Raw genomic sequence first — 23,795 nt, 5'->3', positions numbered from 1 at the left:
GGCTGCCCTCACCTCCTTCCCTCAGCTCAGCCCCCACCCCCACACCATCTCTCCTGCACACACCACGCACAGAGTTCACTCCTCAGGCACCCTGCACTTGGGCTTCCTGGGTCCTCTTCTCCAGCCACAGAGAAATCTACGTTAAACTCTGCTTTATAAATCCCATGGGGATCACGGGGCCCAGGGTGGGGAGGGAGGGCGGAGCAGCAGGGGAGGCAGAAACTCCTGGACACTTATGAGGAGGAGAACCTCTGACTTCTCCCCTCTCTACCTCAGGATGTGAACAATAATCCAGAAAGCAGCTGGGGAGGGAGGGGGAGAGTGGATGGATCTGGAAGTTCATCTCTCCAAACCTCGGGGACTCCTGTGTGCAGGGGACGACCTAGGCCTGTGGGGACGGGAGCCCAAAGGACACCTGCTGCTGTAACCAATGGGGTCACCAGGGGATAATGGGACAGGAACTTGGACACAAGAGCAAGAGCAGGCATGAGGCTCTAGAGGACAACTCAAAAAGAAAAAAGAAAAAAAGGAAGAAACAAAATGGGGGCTATGCTGTGACCCAGACCTGAGTCTAGCAGGCTGACCCAGTCTCAGGAAGCTCTGGCTACAGAAGGTCCTGGTGACAGGTGACGTCCAAGTCCCTGTGATCACAGGTCCTGGTGAGACAAGCTTCTACAGAAGGGGCAAGGACACGGAGAAGAGAGGACCCCACTGAGGCGTGAACATGACTCACCCAGTATGTACTGAGCACCTACTGGGCACTGGCACCGTCCCCCTGGGCTCCTGACAGCTTTCAGCCCCCAACTGCAACTGATTCAGCACAGCAAACATGAGGATTCTGGAAGGTTCTCAGGGCTTCCATTTATTTGCTCTCTTAACTTCAGAAATCTTTTATTACCTTAGTAGCCCCACATCCCAAGACTTAGGAAACACAAACCCCTATCTGGATCCTTATTTTTTTTATTTTTTATTTTTATTTTTATTTTTTTTAATTTATGATAGTCACACAGAGAGAGACAGAGAGGCAGAGACACAGGCAGAGGAAGAATCAGTCTTCATGTGCCGGGAGCCCGACGTGGGATTCGATCCCGGGTCTCCAGGATCGCGCCCTAGGCCAAAGGCAGGTGCCAAACTGCTGCGCCACCCAGGGATCCCATGGATCCTTATTTTTTTTTTTAAAGATTTTATATATTTATTCATGAGAGATAAGAGAGAGCGAGAGAGAGAGAGAGAGGCAGAGACACAGGCAAAGGGAGAAGCAGGCTCCATGAAAGGAGCCCGATGTGGGACTCGATCTGGGAGGGGGAGAGTGGATGGATCTGGAAGTTCATCTCTCCAAACCTCGGGGACTCCTATGTGCAAGGGATGACCTAGGCCTGTGGAGACACAAGCCCAAAGGACACCTGCTACTGTAACTGATGGGGTCACCAGGGGACAATGGGACAGGAACTTGAACACAAGAGTAACAGCAGACATGAGCCTCTAGTGGAGTAATTAAAAAAGAAAATGGGGGCTATGCCGCAACGCAGACATGAGTTTAGGCTAACTCAGTCTTAGGACGCTGTGGCTAAAGAAGGTCCTGGTGACAGGTGATGTCCAAGTCCCCTTGATCACAAATCATTATGAGACAAGCTTCCACTGCAAGGACACGGAGCAGAGAGATGGCCCAGCTGAGGGGCACCCAGGATGCACTGAGCACCTACTGGGCACAGGCCCCATCCCCCCTCGGCTCCTGACACCTTTCGGCCCCCAACTTCAACAGACTCAACACAGCAAACATGAGAGTTCTGGAAGGTTCTCAGGGCTTCCATTTATTTGCTCTCTCAACTTCACAAATCTCCTTTGATTACCTCATCAGCCCCACATCCCAAGATTGAGGAAACACAAACTCATATCTGGATTCTTATTTTCAATCGGGTAGTAAAAGATTAGTATTCAACATGAAACAAAGACAGGGATGGAGGTGGTCCAGCCCTGCTTCTCCTGGACAGGAAAGCACATCAGAGAAGAGAGTGCACATCAGATTAGGGACAGGTCATGGTGGGCAGGGTGGGCCAATCTCCCCACCTCCTCACATATGCTCCTAGGGACACAGGCACATCCTGACACTGTTTGCAGAGACAAGCCAAGGTTGTTGATGTCATCACGTGAGATGTGAACACATCTTGCATCGCTCAGTCACCACAGGACAGCTGGTCTCACACTGTGAGAAACAATCAAGTACAAATTGAGGTCAGTCACATAAGTGCTGACATTCTCAACAGTCCCCCTCGCACTCATCCGGTCCCCAGTGCCCCAACCCTCCCCACTTCAGGGTCTCTGGGGTCTCACCTCTAGGAGCCGTCAGAGATACATCAGAGCCCTGGGCACTGTCATCACCTAGAGGAGAATAAACAGGACGTGGTCAGAGCTCACAGGAGGTGAGACTAAAGGAGGAGCTGTGGGGGTGAGCTCCCCATGGGGTCCTGTCTACACTCCCCCAGGGTCTCAGGGATCAACCTGTCCATACTCACGTGCAGCATGAGAGTAGCCTGGTCCTTTTCCTCCTGTGGGAAGAAAACATCATGTGAGAGGCCGGGCACAGGGCTGGGCCAGGAGATCCTTGAGGAAGCTCCCAGTCCTGGTGCAGAGTGAGTCTGCAGAATTCTGACTGACCGCCCAGGTCAGGGTCAGGGGACATGACATGAGGTGAGGGGTCACTGGACCACCTGACTTGCTGAAAGGGCTTTCCGCTCTGTCCTGTGACGGCTGGGAATCAGTCCCCGTCACCAGGATCACCAAGGCGAAACTCTGGCCTTCATTTTCCCAAGTGTTTGCTGCACAGTGAGTGTGAGTACACAGCTCTAGTGTGGGAGAGTAACCGCGTATGGACGACACCTCCTGTTAACAAGGCAGGACAGCGGCTCCCTAGGAAACCCCCCAACAGGACAGGAAAACACAGAGTATTTAGTCGGTTCCCTACCTGAGCGCTGCTTCCTCCAGATCACAGCTCCAATCACCCCAGCGACCACGAGGAGAACCACAGCAGCAATGCTGACGACAACAATGGTGGACAGAGGGGAAGGCTCTGGAAAGGGGAGGGAGGATGAAAGTCCAGGCCTCTGGCTTGAGTCCTGACTCTGCTGAAATTCTCCAGAAGAGCTCCACTTGCCCTGAGTAGAAGCTCTACCCTGAGGCCCTCCTTACCCCATCTCCGCGTGACAGGCTCCGCCAGCCCCTCATGCTGCACGTGGCACGTGTATCTCTGCTCCTGTCCAGAGGGCACCACCACAGCCGCCCACTTCTGGAAGGTCCCATCTCCTGCAGGCCTGGTGTCCACAAGCTCTGTGTCCTGGGTCTGGTCCTCCCCATCCCGCTGCCAGGTCAGGGTGATCTCCGCAGGGTAGAAGCCCAGCGCCCAGCACCTCAGGGTGACCTCATGGTCAGAGACGGGGTGGCGGGTCACACGTGTGCTGGGGGGTTCTGAGGAAGAAGAATTGGAAAACCCACATTTTGGCTAACTGTGTGGTCCACTGAGACTGCATTTGTGTGACCATCCTAGGGTGGACAGGGCAGTTCGTTCACTTGGAAGAAGCACAAAGCCCAGTCACCAACCTAGCCTTTGGGTTGTCCTAATCTTTAGAAGTTCTAGAATCAGGGAGAGAGTCCAGGGTAGGAGGCTACAGGTCTAAGGTGGAGAGCACACACGGTCCTGACCGTGGTGGAGGCTGAAGGAGTCAGAAAACTCCCAGTTCAAGCTCCAAATATGTTTTCATTGGAGACGATAGCCTTGAGGAAAGTCATAGTCCTCACTGGGCTTCCAGGTCAAAGGGCACCACTGATGGTTATCTCAGGATGGCCTCCACCTGCCTCCCAGGCCTCCACCTCCACCTGTCTCCCCGGAGACCCTGGATTGCTCCATTGTCCTTAGAGAAAAGCGGCCTCTGGGTGAGTCACCCTAGTAGGACTATCAACACCCAGGCGGATCCCCTCTCCCCAGCCGTGGGAGGGGCGCTGTTCTGACCCTGAACTGAGTCCATATTCCCTTCCTGGTGGGAAGCCCTCCCTAGTGGAGGCGAGATCGGGGAGGCCCGGGCCCCGGTACCTGCGCGCAGCAGCGTCTCCTTCCCCATCTCCAGGTACTTCCCCAGCCACTCCACGCACGTCGTCTCCAGGTAGTTCCTCCAGAGCTCTGCATCACCTGCCGCCTCCCTCTTGCGCCGGGTGATCTGCGCCGCAGTGTCCACCGCGGTCCAGGAGCGCAGGTCCTCGTTCAGGGCGGTGTAATCGGCGCCGTCGTAGGCGACCTGACTGTACCCGCGGAGGAGGCGCCCGCCGGGCCCCAGGTCACAGCCGTACACGGTCCTGGAGGGTGTGAGACCCTGGCCCCGCCCCGACAGGCCGCCACTCAGTCCAAAGAGAAAGTAAAACCTCCCGGGAGTTCCCGCGGGTTCGGGACGGGGACGAGGGGGAGGGGCGGGGACCTCGGACTCGGGGTGACGCCCGGACCCGGACACTCGGGCGACCCCGGCCGGTCGGTGGGGATGGGGGTCGTGCCCTGGCCCCGGGCCCGCGTCGCTCACCGGCCTCGCTCTGGTTGTAGTAGCCGCGCAGGGTGTCCAGGTGCACTCGGTACATCTGTGCGGTGTCCCTGGCGATCCGCGTCTGCCGGTCCCAATACTCCGGCCCCTCCTGCTCCACCCACGGCGCCAGCGGCTCCGTCTTCCCCGTGGCCGAGTCGCTGTCGAACCGCACGAACTGCGTGTCGTCCACGTAGCCGACGGCGATGAAGCGGGGGTCCCCGCGGCCGGGCCGGGACACGGAGGTGTAGACATACCTCAGGGAGTGGGAGCCTGCGGAGCCGAGGGGCTGAGACCCCGCCCGACCCCCTCCCGCCGCGGGGCCCGGGGCCCAGGGGGAGACGCCCGGGGGAGGGGGGCGGAGAGGCGGCTTCCCGGAGTCCCGCGTCCCCGCCCGCCGGTCCCCTCGCTCCCGCCCGCACTCACCCGCCCGGGTCGGGGTCACGGCCAGGGCCGCCGACAGCAGCACGAGGAGGGCTCGCGGCATCACCACCTTCATCTCCGGGCTCCCGGGACACTGGCCGTCGCCGCTCGAATGGGGGGCAGAGGCGGAGGCTGAGGCTTTAGAGCCCGGGACCCGGTGCCGCTGATTGGCTCCTCCAGAAACGCTGCACCCAATGGGAGTGCGAGCTGTGTCTGCGTCACGAGTCTCCAGGCAGGGGGCCCTGAGCCAGGTTGGGAGAAGGAGAAGTGAAACCCCGGGAGGTGGGGACTCCCCAGCCTGAGCGACCCCGCCCCGGACCCGCCCTGGGGCCTGAGACCCTGAGAGGCAGCCCGGGGTCCTGAGACCTTGCCCTGACTCCTCACCTAGGGCACACAGGGCTCCTGTTGCACTGTCTCCCTAAGTCCTGGCCCGGGAGTTGTGTGAGGCAGTGAGTCTGGAACATTCTGTTCCCACCGGGCATCTACACAGTCTCACAGATTACTGAGGATCCCAGGAAAACGTTGTGGCTGTGGGTTCTGGCTATCGCATTTACCAGAATAGGAACAAAGCCGGTGTAAAAATTCATTAATTCCTTTAGAATGGTATTAATAACTCACGGCATGAAAACAAACATTATTTGTATGAAAAATAACTATTTCCGGGAATAAACAGCATAGTGAGTGAAGTGGTTTTGTTGCATTTCACATTTTTGCAAGTCTCTTTCTTGTCTGTCTCCTTAGAAGATCACTGCTTGTTCAGTTTTACTTCACTTACTGTCTTGTTTTGGTTGAAGTGTATGAATACATTTATATCCTTGCATAAATTGGGGAGAATCATGTATTTCATAACCTTTTCAGGTTTTAAAACTACACAAGTTTTTTTTTTTTTAAGATTTTATTTATTTATTCATGAGAGACACAGAGAGCGAGAGAGGCAGAGACACAGGCAGAGGGAGAAGCAGGTTCCATGCAGGGAGCCTGATTCCCACCTCGGTCCCGGATCTCTGGGATCACACCCTAGACTGCAGGCAGGGTTAAACTGCTGTGCCACTGGGGCTGCCCCCAAGTTTTTTTTCTTTTTTTAAGATTTTATTTATTTAGTCATGAGAGACACACCCTGAAAGGCAGAGACATAGAGAGAGGGAGAAGCAGGCTCCATGCAGGGAGCCCAATATGGGACTAGATCCCAGGACCCCAGGATCACAACAGGAGCCAAAGGCAGACGCTCCACCACTGAGCCATCCAGGTGCCCCAAAACTACACAAGTTGTACTTTCTCTAAGGTTCTTGGCAAAGTGGCACCTGAAGCAGTATCACTATGTCCTTCTCATTACATTAAAATCCACAGGTCCAACTTGCACACTGAATGGTTCTTGTACCGCTGTGGGAGAGCTAGGTTCTTGTCTCACGTAGTTGAAAAATGAATCTTGGGGATCCCTGGGTGGCTCAGCGGTTTGGTGCCTGTCTTCGGCCCAAGGCATGATCCTGGAGTGTCGGGTTCGGGCTTCCTGCATGAAGCCTGCTTCTCCCTCTGTCTGTGTCTCTGCCTCTTTCTTTCTGTGTCTCTCATGAATACATAAATGAAATCTAAAAAAGAAAAAGAAAAAGAAAAAGAAAAATAAATCTGGTAGACAAAGGAGAGTGAGTAAGGGGATAGAAGTTTATTAAGCAAGGATGCAGAAAAAAGGCTCTCAGGAGGGAGAGGGGTCTTGTCAGGGTTGCCACTGACAGCTTTAGGCTGGTCTTTTTTTTTTTTTAATTTTTATTTATTTATGATAGGAACATAGTGAGAGAGAGAGGCAGAGACACAGGCAGAGGGAGAAGCAGGCTCCATGCACCGGGAGCCTGACGTGGGATTCGATCCCGGATCTCCAGGATCGCGCCCTGGGCCAAAGGCAGGCGCCAAACCGCTGCGCCACCCAGGGATCCCTAGGCTGGTCTTATTGAAAACTTGATCAGGGACCTTGTGGCCTTGAGATTCTGGTGCCATTTTGGGTGAATGACATATGGCTTTTTTTGGGTCTGGTGAGTCCTGTGATTACTGTGTAGCCATCAAAGAAAGAGACTCCCTAACATTTGGGACCTGGTGGTTTGGTCTATTTTTATCTCTGGTTTTTATATTTCAGCGTCCTTGGGATTTCAGTGAGCCTAATTCCATGGTCCCCATCCATCTCTCTGTGCCTAGCCCCTCCTGTCCCTAACTCATTCCTCCCCCTGGAATAGTAACCCTCACTGTTGTTGGGGAGTGGGACGATGACCACTCTGGCTGCTTCAGGCTGACAAGGGACGGCACGAAGGGACTCTAGGCAGAGTATTCTCAGGGATCGGCCAAGGCCAAGAGTTCATGGTGTGGCTCCCGGAATGTGCTGGAAGGCATGAGGCCACCAAACAACAGGCACCAACAAACACAGAAAGACAAAATCCAACAATTCTTTCCATCAGTAAAACGGCATCTCTGAAATATTGACCGTGGTTTCTGAGGCAATCAAACAGTCCTGGAGAGAATGGGATTTTGTTCAGTTGAGCTTGAATGTCATTTATTAATCATGAGACCTTATAAGAATTGTCAGTTATGTTAAAACAACATATGTGTAGAGGCTTTACAACCTGAGTGATGTTCAAGTAATGAGTAATAATAGTTGCCTGATTTTCCAGAAATCTTGCCCTAACTTTACTTAGTTCTTGACTTAGAACATCTAATGCTTGGGATGTGTCATTTAAGGTTCTGCTGAGCAAGCGGTTTGTTTTATCTCATTATATAAGACCTTTCCCAGGGCTGGAAGAGCCACCAGGGGAGGGTAAGGTTGGTGTTCCCCTGTCTGATATGAGAACCATATTATGGGAATTGGGGGCAGATGAGGCAGTTCTCATAAGTAATGAATTGCTGGGGTTGGGAAGAGTAATAATCCTAGTTTGTCTACAGTACATAACCCCAAGAATCGTTTAGGAATGATGTAATAGGCCATATTGGCATAAAATAAGGCCCATCTTCTTGGTACATGTAAGTCATTAGTTGGGGATGGGAGGTGCAGGGTAAAGTGCAGTGAGGGTAAGCTCATTGCAGGCGATGCGTGCAATTGGCTTCAATTATATGCTTTAGAGTATGTAATGCTCTCTGTTTCTGAGTTGTCTCAGGTCTTTTCCATACTTGTGTCTCTTTTTCTTAGTTGCTTTGATTCAAACAGATATTTTTTGTTTACAGTTTGATTCTCTAGTGTCTCTTTCACTATTTTTATTTCTTACTTTTAATTGAAGTTGTAGGACTTGAAACCTGCATCTTTGACTTTTCACAGTCTACTTAAGGTCGCATTGAGCTCCATCCAGGAAACAGGAAACTTGTAGCAACGGAGTTCCATGTACCCCCTCTGTGCTACTATTCGCACATGTGTCACAGCAACACAAAGTATAAGCCAGAGAATATCCTGTACTCCTTAAAATTTTAAAGTTATACATCTTTTATTTTTATTTTATTTTTTAAAGATTTTATTTATTCATTCATGAGAGACACAGAGAGAGAGAGGGGCAGAGACACAGGCAGAGGGAGAAGCAGGCTCCATGCAGGGAGCCCGATGTGGGACTTGATCCCGGGTCTCCAGGATCAGGCCCTGGGTGGAAGGCTGTGCTAAACTGCTGAGCCACCAGGCTGCCCTAAAGTTATACATCTTTTAAAGAAATTAACAAACAATGTACCTAAACAGAATAGTACCGTTTCTGTTGTGAAGTATTCTATTCTGTATATGTTACCTTCCAGGGTCATGTCCCTTTGGCCATAGGATTTCCTTTAATATTATTTTATGACAGGAGAGCTGGCAATGAATTCTCATAGTTTATTTATATTATATATTTATCTAGCATCCATCTCTTCATTTATATTTACCTAGTTGATATTTATCTTCCTTTGCCATTTTCCCCCAATTAAGACTTTCATATGAGAAAAATTCCCCCGTTGCGGAGGTGCAGTTAGATGAACGTCAACCCATTGTTTCCACTCATGGAACTGGTCCCACGCCGAGTGTACAGAACTGGTCTCTGATCCTAGAGTTTCCTGCCACCCCTCTGCATCTGGTCCTCTCCCCCCGCCCGCAGCCCTGGGCCACTGCTGGGGTCCTTCCTGTCTGTGCCCTCAACATCTCTCATTCTATTAGACAGACCACGAGGGGCCCTCTCTGTCTCCAGCATTCCATTTCCAATCTCTTTTATTCCCGATATTCACAGAGCCACTGCCTCCTCAGGTCACAGCCGCCCTTCCACCTGCGTTTCCAGAGTGGCAGTGCATGTTGGGGTCACGACACCCAATGGGCGTGTTTCCGAGCCTCCCTATGCACCTGCTGACCCATCTTTCTGGGACATGTAGCTGAGTTTGCGGAGGGTCACGTCCTCGGCAGCTTCTCCCTGGGAGAACTGTAGGGCTCTAGAAGCCTCTTTTCCTTTTTCTACGGTCTCCGCCCCTTTCCTGGAAAATTTCCATCCGTCCTCTTAACCTCTGTCTCCTAAACTCTGACCTCAGAGTCCCTCCAACCCCACCCCTGCCCTGCTCCAAAGCTCCTGCCTCGGGTAAAGTGCACGCTGCCAGGTTCCAATGTGTGTAAGAGTTACCAGTGCAGTGTGACAAGTGTAACACACTCACAGCTTCCCGTGCTGTTACTAGGGCAACACATTCCCGGGGATCAGACGTGTGAGGCAGGGGAGCGGGTGGCGCCAGCTGAGGTTGCCCGTCAGGCTGCTGCTGAGATGGACCAGGAGCCCAGGGATGCGGAGGCCTGGAGCTGCAGGGTGTGAGCTTGGCTCTGGGGGGCGGGGTGGGGCGAGCCCCAGCTCCTGGTGCCTGGGGGTCTCCAAAAGTGAGGCTCTTTCTCCCATGGTACCCTGCTGCTTCCAAAACCTGTGGTCTGAGAGAGGGAGAGAGAGAAGAGAGGGCAGAAAACCACACACACCATCACGTCCCCCTCGTTCTGTCCATGAGGAGTGAGTCACCAGGTCCAGTCCACCCACAAGAGGAGGCCAATTCTACTTCTTCTTGGAGGATTTCAGTGAATCTGTGAGCATTTTACAACCAGTTCACCTTGGGTGGAAGGCATCATTAACTGTCATTGCTTTGAAGATTTGTCTTCTGTTTGGTTCCCTCCTGTGGACAGGGATGAGCCCAGGGATGATGTGCTTCTGCTTCTCTTCTCTGGAGAGTCAGGGACGAGGTTCTCGGTTCCTGCACTCAATTAGAAGAATTTTCAAACTGGATTCAAACCGCTCTTTTTTTTCCTGTTTCATGTTTGGACTCTGATCATCTATTTGCCATTTTAACATTCTTACATGGATATCTGAGTTTTATTAGTTTCTTTCCAATCTTTTTTCTTTTTTTTTAAGGTTTTATTGATTTAGTCATGAAAGACACAGAGAGAAGCAGAGACATAGGCAGAGGGAGAAGCAGGCTCCATGCAGGGAGCCCGACGTGGGACTCGATCCCGGGACACCAGGATCATGACCTGAGCTGAAAGCAGATGCTCAACCGCTAAGCCCCCGGGTGCCCCCACTCTCATTGATTCTTTTTTTCCTCATTGATTCTTTAATCTGCCTTCCCAAAGCTTCAGTGGCTTTTACTCACTGAATTTCCGTTACAGGGAGCCTGACATGGGACTTGATCCCGGGTCTCCAGGATCACGCCCTGGGCTGAAGGTGGCGCTAAACCGCTGAGCCACCGGGGCTGCCCAGTTCTAGAACTTCTATTTGATGTTCTGTATACATTCCTCTTTTTCATTCAGATTTCCTTTCTGTTCATGCTTTAATAACAAGATTTTCTTAAATTCCTTCAGCACGTTTATTCAATTCTTTCTTTCTTCTTTCTTCTTTCTTCTTTCTTTCTTTCTTTCTTTCTTTCTTTCTTTCTTCTTTCTTTCTTCTTTCTTTCTTTCTTTCTTTCTTTCTTTCTTTCTTTCTTTCTTCTTTCTTTCTTTCTTCCTTTCTTCCTTTCTTTCTTTCAAGATCTTATTTATTTATTAGTGAGAGACACAGAGAGAGAGAGAGAGAGGCAGAGACACAGGCAGAGACAGAAGCAGGCTCCATGCAGGGAGCCCAACGTGGGACTATATCCCAGGTCTCCAGGATCACGCCCCGGGGCGGGGGGGGGGGGGGGGGGGGGAAGGTGGCGCTAAACCGCTGAGCCACCAGGGCCCCCTATTCAATTCTTTCACGTAATTCCTGACACCGCGTGGGCGCCTCTGGTCCAACATCTGGGCGCACTGGGAATGCGTTTCATTAGAGTGACTCATTTCTGTTTCTTTGTATGTCAGGTAATAAGTATTTTAAAAGTAATTTAGCAGCTCTGGAATCTATTCTCTTCTTTTGAAGATTGCTTTTTTCCTGGTATTTCACTTGCATGGACCCTGCAGTGCTGACTGCTGTTGTCTATGCCCTGTTTTCCCACATCCAGTGGCTGCATTTCCCTCCTCAGTCTTGAGAGAGCTGCCCTCCATCTGTGTGATTTAGTGGTCAATCAATGTTCTGTGCAATCTGTATTCAGATTTTGGCACTCACCTTCTCTGTGGTTGCCTTGTTCCTGGGATGTCCCCTAAATTTCCAAATGCCGTTCCAGCCCAGGGTCTGATATCTGATACGTTTGTCCAGTATGGTTTTACTTTTCTAAGTAAACTCTATGTCCAACGTGGGTTTTGCACACACGAATCCAAAATCAAGAGTTGTGTGCTTTACAGACTGAGCCCGCCACCCTCCCCCAGTATGACATTTTTCTTGCTGTTGCTTGAGCCTTGTGCTGATTGTAAAATTCATAAGTCAAAGGCACAGACTCACAGATTGGGCTAGGACAATCTTTTTTTTAAAGAATGTTTTTATAGATTTATTTTAAAGTAATCTCTACATCCAATGCGGGGCTCAAATTTACAACCCTGAGATCAAGAGTCTCATGCTCTGCAGAAGAGCCAGCCAAGTGCCTGTTGATCAGGATGATTCTCTCTTTAAAGCTAGAGCTCCCGGGGATCCCTGGGTGGCGCAGCAGCTTAGCGCCTGCCTTTGGCCCAGGGCGTGATCCTGGAGACCCGGGATTGAATCCCACATCGGGCTCCCGGTGCATGGAGCCTGCTTCTCTCTCTGCCTCTCTCTCTCTCTCTGTGACTATCATAAATAAAAATTAAAAAAAAAAAAAAAAAAGCTAGAGCTCCCTCTGGTTCTTTCTGCTTTTTCTGCAGTGTCTCCTGAGTGTCCCACAGCCCTGCAGAGAATGGTGGTTCCAGGGATTTTGACTGAGCCTGTATTCAGATTTTGGATCGCGACCCTCTGCTGCTCCCTCACTTTCAGATTTTCCCCATGAAATGTCCAAGTCCTTGGCACCTGCTGTGACTGCTGTCATCGGCCCTATGAGCCTGCAGTTATGCTGGGGGAGGGGAGAGCCCCCACAGGTGAGAAGGCTGGGAACTAGCGCTTCTTGCCCATCATAGCAGTAGTTATTCAGGATTAAAGTTCTCTCATGTTCCTGCCTGCCTTCATTTACTTTTCAGTGAGTTCAAATACTATTTTTATTTATTATTATTATTATTTGTAAATTTATTTTTTATTGGTGTTCAATTTGCCAAAATATAGAATAACACCCAGTGCTCATCCCATCAAGTGCCCCCCTCAGTGCCCGTCACCCAGTCACCCCCACCCCCGGCCCACCTCCCCTTCCACCACCCCTAGTTCATTTCTCAGAGTTAGGAGTCTCTCATGTTCTGTCTCCCTCCCTGATATTTCCCACTCATTTTTTCTCCTTTCCCCTTTATTCCCTTTCACTATTTTTTATATTCCCCAAATGAATGAAACCATATAATGTTTGTCCTTCTCCAATTGACTTATTTCACTCAGCATAATACCCTCCAGTTCCATCCACGTTGAAGCAAATGGTGGGTATTTGTCGTTTCTAATGGCTGAGTAATATTCCATTGTGTACATAGACCACATCTTCTTTATCCATTCATCTTTCGATGGACACCGAGGCTCCTTCCACAGTTTGGCTATTGTGGACATTGCTGCTATAAACATCGGGGTGCAGGTGTCCTGGCGTTTCATTGCATCTGTATCTTTGGGGTAAATCCCCAGCAGTGCAATTGCTGGGTCGTAGGGCAGGTCTGTTTTTAACTCTTTGAGGAACCTCCACACAGTTTTCCAGAGTGGCTGCACCAGTTCACATTCCCACCAACAGTGCAGGAGGGTTCCCCTTTCTCCACATCCTCTCCAACATCAAATACTATTTTTAATGTTTTCATTACTGCCTTCTGCGGAAGAACTGACTCAACCACTCCCTCCTGCCATTACCAGAAGTCTCACCTGAGAGGATTGGGGGTGAAGAGGTCAGAGCCTATGGTGTGATCTTGTGAGACCACTGAGGGTTCAGGCACCTGGCATTCTGTATGCAGGTTTCTCCAACTGAAATGCAAGGAGGCCTGGGGTCTGGACTCACAGCTGACTTGATATAACCCACAGTGACCAAGAAGGAAGCCCCCACCACACTTCCATCTGACTGCTTCTTAAGTATTGGAAACAACATGTTCCACATGTGAGAATTTTCTTACATTATCTGCACCAAGTCCCCAGAGAAGCAGCTACATTGGATGGAGGACTGGGAAGTAGTTGAGTTAAATCTGAATCAAGCTGTCTAGTCCTCCATCCTCGTCAGAACCATGAAGTGACAGATGACTGTCCCCAATCTGACAGCTGCTTGCAGCTTTCATCAGTGAGATGCCTGAATACTCGGGGTGCTCTGGGCATTTGAATTGAAGGCTTCTCCTCAATTCTGAGCAGCACAAGCCCTTGGAGATGCAAGTGCACCAGGTTATCAGATCCTACTGAGTAACACTTGCTATCATGTCAAAAAACAACTTAGGATTTCTCTCTCATCAGGAGTCTTCTCACATCATCAGAGGGATGAAAAGTGCAGAATTTCCTCCATGGGAAGTGGAAATGGCACCTCTTCTTGGGGCCAAGCATACTGCACAAATGTTAGGACACTGCACAGGTCGTTGGTAGGCAGAGGCTGTGCTTGTCGGCTGTCCTCCCTGAGCCACTGGCCGCTGAGGGACTTGACCACAGATCTGCCACTTGATAAAGAGGCATGTTCACTGATGGGACAGCTCCTGTGTTCTGGCCTGGGAATTGCAAAGAAGGCACTGCAGCCATCCACTGTCGAAGGGAACATCTAACAGCCCACAGCATTGGGGACTCTGTGCAGTTATGATGATACCACTTTTTTTTTTTTTTTTTTTTTATGATGATACCACTTGCTGCCAAAGGACACACAGAGTGATGCAGACTGATGCACATAGATTCATGGGCTCTTGTGCATGGAACTGCTCAATTGCTGTTTGACTTTGGAATACTGGATTTTATTTATTTATTTTTTATTTATTTTATTTTTTTTGGAATACTGGATTTTAAAAAAAGAACTTATTTACTTATTTGACAGAGAGCGAGCATGCAGGGGGAACAGCAGAGGGAGAGGGAGAAGCAGGCTCCCTGCTGAGCAGAAAGCCAGATGTGGGGCTCAATCTCAGGCCCACAGGAGCATGATCTGAGCTGAAGGCAGACGCCAACCAACTGAGCCACCCAGGTGCCCCTGAATACTGGATTTTGAAGGGCATGTCATGTGGTGAAACCCCTTATAAAGAAGGCTAAGTTATTTATTTATTTATTAAAGAATTTATTTATTTATTCATGAGAGACACAGAGAGGCAGAGACACAGGCAGAGGGAGAAGCAGGCTCCATGCAGGGAGCCCAACATGGGACTTGATCCCAGGTCTCCAGGATCAGGCCCTGGGCTGAAGGCGGCGCCAAACCGCTGAGCCACCAGGGCTGCCCAAGGTTAAATAATTTAGACTAAAGTTTAATCTTTATTCCAAATTTATGCCTAGAAGGACAGCACCAGGCTTACAGGATCAGCATCAGTACTGTACACAGTATTCTCATAATTTGTTTACATGCTAGAATTTCAAAAGTACTACTTTGGTACTACTCAGGGTGTAATGTCCAAGCAGCTGGAGCACCACTCAGAAAGCAGATTCTCGAGTTCTGATCCTGAGGTGCCTCAGCTGGTCCTCTGTGGGTGGATCAGGAATCTGGACTGTCAACAAGCACCTAGAGTCTTGTGCTTCTGCAGCTTCAGGACAGCTGCTGGACGTGTTAGGGCAGGGCTGGGCTGTGGGGAGGGATGGGCTGTCCCCAAAATAATGGATGGGGACGTGTGGCACCTGGAACACACACGCCAAGGCCTCTACCAGGAACCAAGGGGCGGATCCGTTGGATATGTGGAGACCACAGGTCTCACACTGTCCTTGGGAACCCCTGATGGGAGGGCAGGGAGTCGGGCACATGTGTCTTTTCCTGGATGCCCAATATAGGCCCAACACGGCTCTGGGAATGAGCACATTTCCAAGGAGATATCAAGAGAGGCCCGGGGGAAGCGCGTCCAGTTCAGGGACACAGGGTCAGCTTATCCTTGCTCATTGAACCTAAAGAATGAGACTAATTTCCCTATAAAGGAGTCCTAACAGGTAAAATAGGTGACCTCTATCTTTTATTGAAATCACTCGTCCCTACTTGCTACTCATGGTCACTGTTTCCATTTGAGGATATTCATCCGGAATCAGTTTGATTTCTGCGATTGTGAGTGCCCAAAACTGTCACCCGATGACCCTCACAGCCCAGATGCCCTCCTTCTGGCAGAGAAATCTTTCCTTGTCTCTTCACCACCTCTCAAGCCACCTTCAGAGTTCGGTGTCCCAGTATGGCTGTGCCACCATCCAGTGGGGGGGTCCCAGAGGAGTGGCCCTCCAGATCCAGCACATGAGGGCTGGTGTTGAGTCTTTGGAGATGAGTAGCTGGCCCCAGCAGAGAGCCTCTCAAAGTGCCCTGTTTCCATTCTCAGAGACCAGGAGCTTGAGGTGAGCAGCGTTCCTGGTCCAGGACCACATTTACTGCTGGAGAAACAGACTGAAGGTCAGAGCTGCACTGGGTGCACATCAGAGACACAGAGCCTACGCCTGCGGTGACTTGGAGCTGAGCACTTAATTTTTAAAAAATATTTTATTTATTAATGAGAGACACATACACAGAGAGGCAGAGACACAGGCAGAGAGAGAAGCAGGCTCCATGCAGGGAGCCCGACGTAGGACTCATCCTGGGACTCCAGGCTCATGCCCTGTGGGCTGAAGGCAGGCGCTCAACCGCTGAGCCACTCAGGGATCCCAAGGAGCTGAGCACTTTAGCAATATGTTCCTCATGGTCTCCTCCACGAGGTGGGGAAGTCATTCTTATTAGTGGATATCAGAGAAGCAGCTTGAATGTACCAGCATCTGAGAATCCAGAAAGAACCCATTTCAGGCTCAGGACCAGTATGGAGGCAAAGAGAGAAAGTGTCACTTTTCCTTCCTGGGAGAGAAGCTGAGTCTCAGAAGATGAGGTGGCTTGGGCCCCAATGGTTGGCCACCTCAGATAGAAGAGCAGGGATAACATGCCCCCTGGAGGGTGACCTGATTTTTTCTGCTTCCTGCATTCCCTGGGTGAGGCAGGTGGGCTTTTCCAGAGATTTCTATGGTTGAGCCTTTTCATGAGTCTGCAGCTCTTCTCCTGGGACCTTCAGCCTTGGTCCTCCCTCCTGGCACCATGGCAAGTGTCCTGACCTGGGAGTCAGGAGGCCTGGGTTCGCACACACACTCTGCCCTGTAAGGATCTGAACGGCCTTTAAAGTCGTGCCCCTTGGCTTACACTTAGATAAGTTTTCAGGTCTTACTAGCTCGTGGTCACAGCATTTCCGGCCTCGTGACTCTGTAGCCTCACCTGCATTGTTTAGCATGAGTCTCTCAGGCCTGAGCACAGCAGGGAGGTGTCAGGGATGCCCGGCACACACCCTTCAGCAGGGGGTCCCCACTTCCCACCACCCATGTGTGGCTGCAGTCCCGGGCCCGGTACCCACGGTCTCCCCAGAGACGGGGCATGGAACCACCATGGTGAGGTCAGGCTGAGCCCCTGGGTAGGGACAGTGATGAGCATCATGCGCAGGGTCAGGGCTGCAGCCACCTGGACGCCTCCTCCCTGTGTTCCCTTGGTAGAGGCTGCATGGTCTTAGGGCCATGCTGTGCTGAGGCTCCCTGTCCCCACATCTTCCTCAGCCTCGTGTCCCTTGCAGCCGCTCGCTCCTGTTTCTCACACACCCTTAGCACAGCACAGCATCCCCAGCAGCAGGAGTTGCATCCCGGCTCCCTGGGGGTGAGGCTGTGCTGCTGCTGCTGCTGCCGGTGCGGGTGTGGGTGCGGGTGAGGGTGGGGGTCTGTGCTGAAGAGGCACCACAGGATGGCTCTCAGTCCCTGTCCCCCGCTTGTCTGCGTCACGTCTGTCCCACAACACTGCCAGTGACATGGGGCTGGGGGGGCGAGCAAGGCCTGTCCCCCAGCCCCGCTCCCCAGGCCTGTGCTGCCGGCACCTGCTCTGCCTGTGGCTGACCCGGCCCGGGTGCGTGGCAGGGGCTGCGGCGGCAACGGGCTGCGGAGACAGAGCCCTGGCTGACCGGCCTGGGCCCTGTGATCTGAACACAGGTGCTGTTGTGCTGAGGACTGTTTCCTCGCCACAAGGTCCCCGTGTGCTGCAGTCTGCTGGCTGCGTCGTCCTTCTCCTGAGCGCATGATCACGCTGGGAAGGAAGGACCTGGGCCCCGACGCTGAGGGCACAGGGCCGTGGGAGAGTCACTACAGCTGTCCCTCCTGCCCTGGACGCGACGTCTGTGCTTCCCATGGCCCAAGGTCCACCGGGCTCTGGAAGCACAGGGCCCTCCTGCGGACGTAAGGTCAGAGGTCGGTAGGAGCCTGATGCTACAGCCCTAGGGTGGCCTCACTCCCCTCCCTCACCTCCTCCCTTAGGCCTTTAAATTTTTTTTTTTAATTTTATTTATTTATGATAGTCATACAGAGAGAAAGAGAGAGAGGCAGAGACACAGGCAGAGGGAGAAGCAGGCTCCATGCACCGGGAGCCTGATGTGGGACTCCATCCCGGGTCTCCAGGATCGCGCCCTGGGCCAAAGGCAGGCGCCAAACCGCTGCGCCACCCAGGGATCCCCACCCTTAGGCCTTTTAATCATCTCACATCTTCACAGGAAGGCGCAGGTTGAGCGGTGCAGTCGGAGTAGGTGAGAGACACACAGAGAGAGGCAATGCATATGTTTGATTACCGTGTATCATTGTATTTGTTCTCTCTCTCTTTTTTTTAATTTATGATAGTCACAGAGAGGGAGAGAGAGAGAGGCAGAGACACAGGCAGAGGGAGAAGCAGGCTCCATGCACCGGGAGCCCGACGTGGGATTCAATCCCGGGTCTCCAGGATCACGCCCTGGGCCAAAGGCAGGCGCTAAACCACTGCGCCACCCAGGGATCCGTTCTCTCTCTCTCTCTCTTTTTTTTTTTTTTTTATTTATCCGTTCTCTTTTATTAGTAGTGATTCTTGTTCATTTATTCCTGTCCCCAATTTATAAATTAAGCTTTTTCTCAGGTGTGTATGTAGAGGAAAACTCCTACTAGGATAAAAGAGAAACTTCTCGATGTATTATTTTTTGTCTAAAATACAGTGGTTTAGGGGGATTCCTGTGTTTAGGGAGAAGCAGACTCTGGGCTGAGCAGGGAGACCAACAGGGGGCTCGATCCCAGGACCCTGAAATCATGACCTGAGCCCAAACCAGACCTGAACTTACTGAGCCACCCAGGTGCCCTACCTTTCAGAGTTTCTTAAAGAAAGGAAGAGAGTTTCACTGGAGCCCAAGTAGGGACAGATGACAGCGATACACAATCCTCAGGAAAAAGAGATGCTGGGGGAAGGAACATTTGGAGCAGCGTTGTAGTTGTTTTTACATAAAGCGTTACAAACTATCATTATCCCGATGAAATACATTCCAGAATGGTACAAACTGAGCTATGCTTTTAGTATGTGCAAGGTGGCAGACATCCCAGGTGTGAGAGCAGAACTCAGGGAGATTTTTTTCCTTTTTTTTCAAGTGTTTATTTAAGTTCCAGCTAGTTAACATACAGAGTAATATTGATCTCGAGTGTGCAACATAGTGATTCAACGTTTCCTTTCAACCCCCAGAGCTCATCACAAGTGCACGCCTCGTCCCCATCACCTACTTAGCCCATCCCCCACCCAACTCCTCTTTGGTGACCATCAGTTTGTTCTCTCTCATCAAGAATGTCTCTTTGAGGGTATTTGCTCGGGAAGCAGATGCACAGTGTGTACTCAGGGCAGAAACAGAGCCCCTGCTTTGAAGTTTGATTAAATCAAGTTATTCGGCCCTTGGCAAATGTTGAAGTGTAGCTTCCTTGGGAGCCCAGGAGCAACAGGGACCATGACTGTTAAAAGTTGAAAATTTCCTTTATTAGTTCTAAAGCCAATAATAGTGCAAGCCACCAAAGACCTGTCCCAAATTCAGACAAGACAGCCTAGGGTTCCCTACGCCCCGAGGCTGGCATCTTCCTCCCTCTGCAGCACTGGGGGCAATTTTGCTCTGTGAGAGACTGCAAGCCACACACAGGAATGCTGGGCCTCCTGGCAACGGCCAAAGGCCCTTTCCTTGTGCTGCTCACAGAAGCACACTGAAACCAGGCCCCAGAGTGTTCCTGAGGCAGGAGAGCTGGCTCTTTTTTTTTTTTTTTAATTGGAGTTCAATTTGCCAACATATAGCATAACACCCAGTGGAGAGCTGGCTCTTCAGAGAACTCTTTCTCCCCAGGGAGCTCTTGTTTCCTGCAGACCCACTAACAGATACACCAGCTGACCCTGTGTAAGCCTGGGCTCAAGGTCAGTCAACAGGTTGGCCTGTGAACACGCCAGGTCCCACATTCCTCAACTAGGATAAGGAGCCCAGGACCCCATCCCATTTATACCGGCTCTCAGAGCTCACCCACAGCCCCTTCTCTGTGCGAAGAGAGCCTTGGGGCATCGGGGGCACTCCTGAAGTTGTGTCCATCCCAAAGTGAACACGGGAGGTATGTCACACATCTTTGTTCAATGCACATGCTCCACGGGTTAGGCAGGAGGCTCGCTGGGCATGAGGGACAGGAGGGTGTATTATAAAACTGCTTCCAAATGTATAAATTGTAGTTATTTTATTTCTTCAACTATTATAAATATGGCTCAGGTAGAGGTTAAGTTTTCAAACTATTTCCAAGTGATTCTTATAGAGTTGTCATTAGGAGCGGAATATACCAGTGTGAGTCATGGTTTGAGGGAGCCCCATAAAGTGTTTTCGATGGGTTCCCCTCTAAAATGTCTTTTATGTAACAACATATACAATGTCAAGTTTATTCTTCATGGTCCTATATCCTCCATCACTTTAACAACTGCATTTAGACTTTTCCCCCTTGTAATATTGTCTGAAAGTTTTATATGTTTAATGTCACAGTAGTTCACTCAGTCCCCAAAATTATTTATTATAACGTATTTGATCCATGTGTTTGATTTTATTGATTTAATTAATTAAATCGATATCATTTTGTAAATAATCAGGGTTAATTAAATTAAGATAAAACTTTGTGTTTTATTATTCAAATTATCATTGCAGTCAGATCATTTATTAAATAATCAAATTGCTTTTTCTGTTGATATGGGCATTTTTCTTTAAATGTGTCAGGGGGCCCCTGGGTGGCTGAGTCAGTTCAGAAGCCAACTCTCGATTTTTGGCTGAGGTCACGATCTCGGGGTCCTGGGATCCAGTGCCATGTCCTGCTCCAGGCCGAGCAGGAAGTCTGCTTGAGCCTCCTCCCTCCTTCTCCCTCTGCCCTCTCCCGGCTTATGCAGACACAGGCATTCTCTCTCTCTGAAATAAGAAAATCTTAAAAATAGAATAAAATAAAATAAATGCTATGTCATATTAATTCTTGAATAAGGGTATCCTCTCCTTTTTCTTCTTTGGATTTCTTTATTACTTTTGTATGTAAATTAATTCTTATTTTCTCAAATTAATCCAGATTCTGTAATGAGTAACATATCCCTCTGGTAAGGCTAGAGATAGTATTGACATCACTGTTCACAGACAAATCATTAAAGCCAACTCTGAAAAAATGTTTATTTCCCAGACACTTAATACTCTGATTTCACAATTTCATTTTTTTTAAGATTTTATTTATTTATTCATGAGAGACACACACAGAGAGAGAGAGAGGCAGAGACACAGGCAGAGGGAGAAGCAGGCCCCATGCAGGGAGCCCGACGCAGGACTCCATCCCGGGTCTCCAGGATCACACCCCAGGCTGAAGGCGGCGCTAAACTGCTGCGCCACCCGGGCTGCCCTGATTGTACAATTTCTTAATAAAGTGACTCTAAGAGGTTTGATACCACTTTCAGCTGCTTTGGCATCTTAGCCCCATGGGAGGCCCAGATCTGCCCAGTGTCATGCTTTCCGTGCAAATATTCAGATACGGTATTTAATTTTCTCAGCTGTTTATTTCTTTATATATATTTACAGATAACTTTGTGTAAGTTAAATGCCATCGTTATACATTTTATTTATCAATTCTCAGACCCAGATTAGAATCTGATATACATATACACTTAATGTAAAACGTCAGAAAGCAACCCAAATTGTACTAGAAAAATTATAAAAAATCTCTAAATTTTGAGTATAATTGGCGCATCATGTTCCATTCCTTTAGGTGTACAGAAAGTGATCTGACGAGTTCGCACAGCACGCTCTACTCACCACGGGTGTACTCCTGCCTGCCCCAGTCCAGCCCTATTACAGTATCATCCACGGTAGCCCTCGTGTGGGGCCTCTGACCCCCACACTTCCTCATTCTGGGACTGGCAGCCAGGGTTCCCACTGCCCCCCTCCTAGTTTCCCAGCCCCCACACCATCCCCTCTGGCAACCGGCTCAGATGATCATTTACTGTATGAGCAATACCTGTGAACAAGATAATCGTGTGAATAAAATGTGTACTGAAATAAGTCATTCATTTTTAATACGTTATTTAAATTATTTTCGCCAACCTAGAGTGCAACAGCCAGTGCTCATCTCATCATTTGCCCTCCTTGGTACCTGTCACCCACTGACCCCATCTCCCCACCCACCTGAAGTAAATCTATACAGTGATTTGTTTGAATTTAACATTTTACTGTATCGCCCTGAAATCACTGACTCCAGTGACTTCTGCAGCACCAAGTGACACCATCCAGAAATTTCTCTAGAACTGTCTGAAACCCTGATCTTTGTGGCAACAGGGGCAGCACCCGTGCCACCATGTAAGGGTTTCAGCTAGGACGGCCACCTGATACACTGAATTCCCCCCATCAAGAAAACCCCTGGTTGTTATAAGCCTTAACTTTAGCATTTAAATACGGGAGTAAAAGACGTTCTTGGGACATACTGGGAAGTGCAGTGATGACGGCTTGCGGCCCACCTGGTAGCCTTTCCCACACTGGTTGGCAGCAGCGCAAGCAGTGACAGAGGCTGCGGGGAGGGCGGCTCCCAGGCTCTCACAGCCTCGGCCACGGTCACGGTCACGGTCACGGTCACGGTCACGGTCACCGCGTCCGATGCTGCGACGCTGCTCAGAGAGCGCCAGCTCCGGATGGCCCCGTCCGCGCTCGCTTCTCTCCCACCCGCCGGCGTTCCTACCCAAAGCTCTACTTTCCAAGACGTGCCCGCGTGAGGCTCGTTTATGAAGTTCTTCGACTTTTCTTCGGATGCTCGGATGCTCGCTGATGATTTCCGCTGCGTCCTGCGCGCAGACAGCAAGGGCTCCGCGCGCAGCTCTCGCACCGGCCGCAGAGGGCGCCAGGGAGATTGCACCACAGCAGCAGAAACTGGTTTTTAATGAAAGACGCCAAGGAGTGTTTCCTTTGAAGGAAGTCATACACCAAACTGAATTCTGCGGGTGCACAGTGGGTGTGGGCTTGAGTTAGTCTATGGCAGGGGCGGGGGCAGGGAGGGCGTTGGGTAATCGCCTCCCGGGGTTTCACGGCGTCGGCCGCGTCTCTCCCATCACACGACACACGCGTGCACACGGACACGCGGACACACACACACTCCCCACACGTGCATGACTAGGTCCTCCGTCTGAACCCGCTGCCTCCTCCCTCAGGAGGGCGGCAGGATCTCCCCAGGCCGCCCAGCCACCCAAGCTCCTGCATTTCCTGCCCGCGGGCTCCCTGGAGCTGCACCCCTTCCTCTGCCACGACACTGAGGAGGTGGAGGCAGAGTGTGGAGCGCAGGGGCTGATGGAGGAGCCAAGTCCCTCTGGCAACCAGACCCAGATCTTCACAGGCCAGGTGAAGAGGGGCCGCAGAATGGGAGAGTGTGCAGCGGTCCTCCCACCAACCATCGGCTCAGTCTGGACGGGCGCAGCCCCGGGGGAGCAGCCTGGGGCCTGGGGAGAAGCAGGGGGACCGTGCCCAGCCCTCACCCCGACCCCTGGGGCTGGGAGACCCTCCTGCCGAGTGTCCCCCAGGGTCAGGCGGGGCAGCAGGTGCACAAGCTGTCCCTCCAGAGTGAGGCTGGTCCAGTGCCCAGGGGGCGGGAGCTGTGTGACATCACTAAGTTGTTACCTAGGCAGACTCCGTGGGTCACGGACTCGGTTCAGGTCCCTGTCTGCGGGGAACCAGGCGGGATCCCTGGCGTTTGTCCTCACAGAGCTGACGGCTGAGACAGGGAGGTGCCCATACTCCTGCCAGCGCGTGCCTAAGCTGGTGAGGCATCCTGACAGCGCTGGGCGACAGGCTCGTCCTGAATGTCCCACGGGAAGCAGAGACCTGGCTCACAGAGTTCACAGGCCAGATAGCCCAGTGCTCAGGGGAAGTGT

At 51.0% G+C, this 23,795-nt stretch overlaps 1 protein-coding gene across 1 annotated transcript; it reads right to left on the bottom strand.

Annotated features, from left to right (window-relative positions):
* Positions 1-1,781: 1,781 nt before the first annotated feature.
* On the bottom strand, positions 1,782-5,145 carry LOC121501728 (DLA class I histocompatibility antigen, A9/A9 alpha chain-like). The gene is given in 9 exon segments (XM_041774063.1): positions 1,782-2,203; positions 2,332-2,379; positions 2,514-2,546; positions 2,963-3,067; positions 3,187-3,462; positions 4,085-4,343; positions 4,345-4,361; positions 4,563-4,832; positions 4,986-5,145. Coding segments are annotated over 9 exon segments (1,086 nt in total). The 5' UTR covers positions 5,059-5,145; the 3' UTR covers positions 1,782-2,198.
* Between the last annotated feature and the right edge of the window lie 18,650 nt (positions 5,146-23,795).

This window comes from Vulpes lagopus, chromosome 1 (assembly GCF_018345385.1).
Source record: "Vulpes lagopus strain Blue_001 chromosome 1, ASM1834538v1, whole genome shotgun sequence".
Lineage (NCBI taxonomy): Eukaryota > Metazoa > Chordata > Mammalia > Carnivora > Canidae > Vulpes > Vulpes lagopus.
Note: the sequence above shows the minus strand (reverse complement) of the source record. Positions and strands in the feature narration are given on the sequence as shown.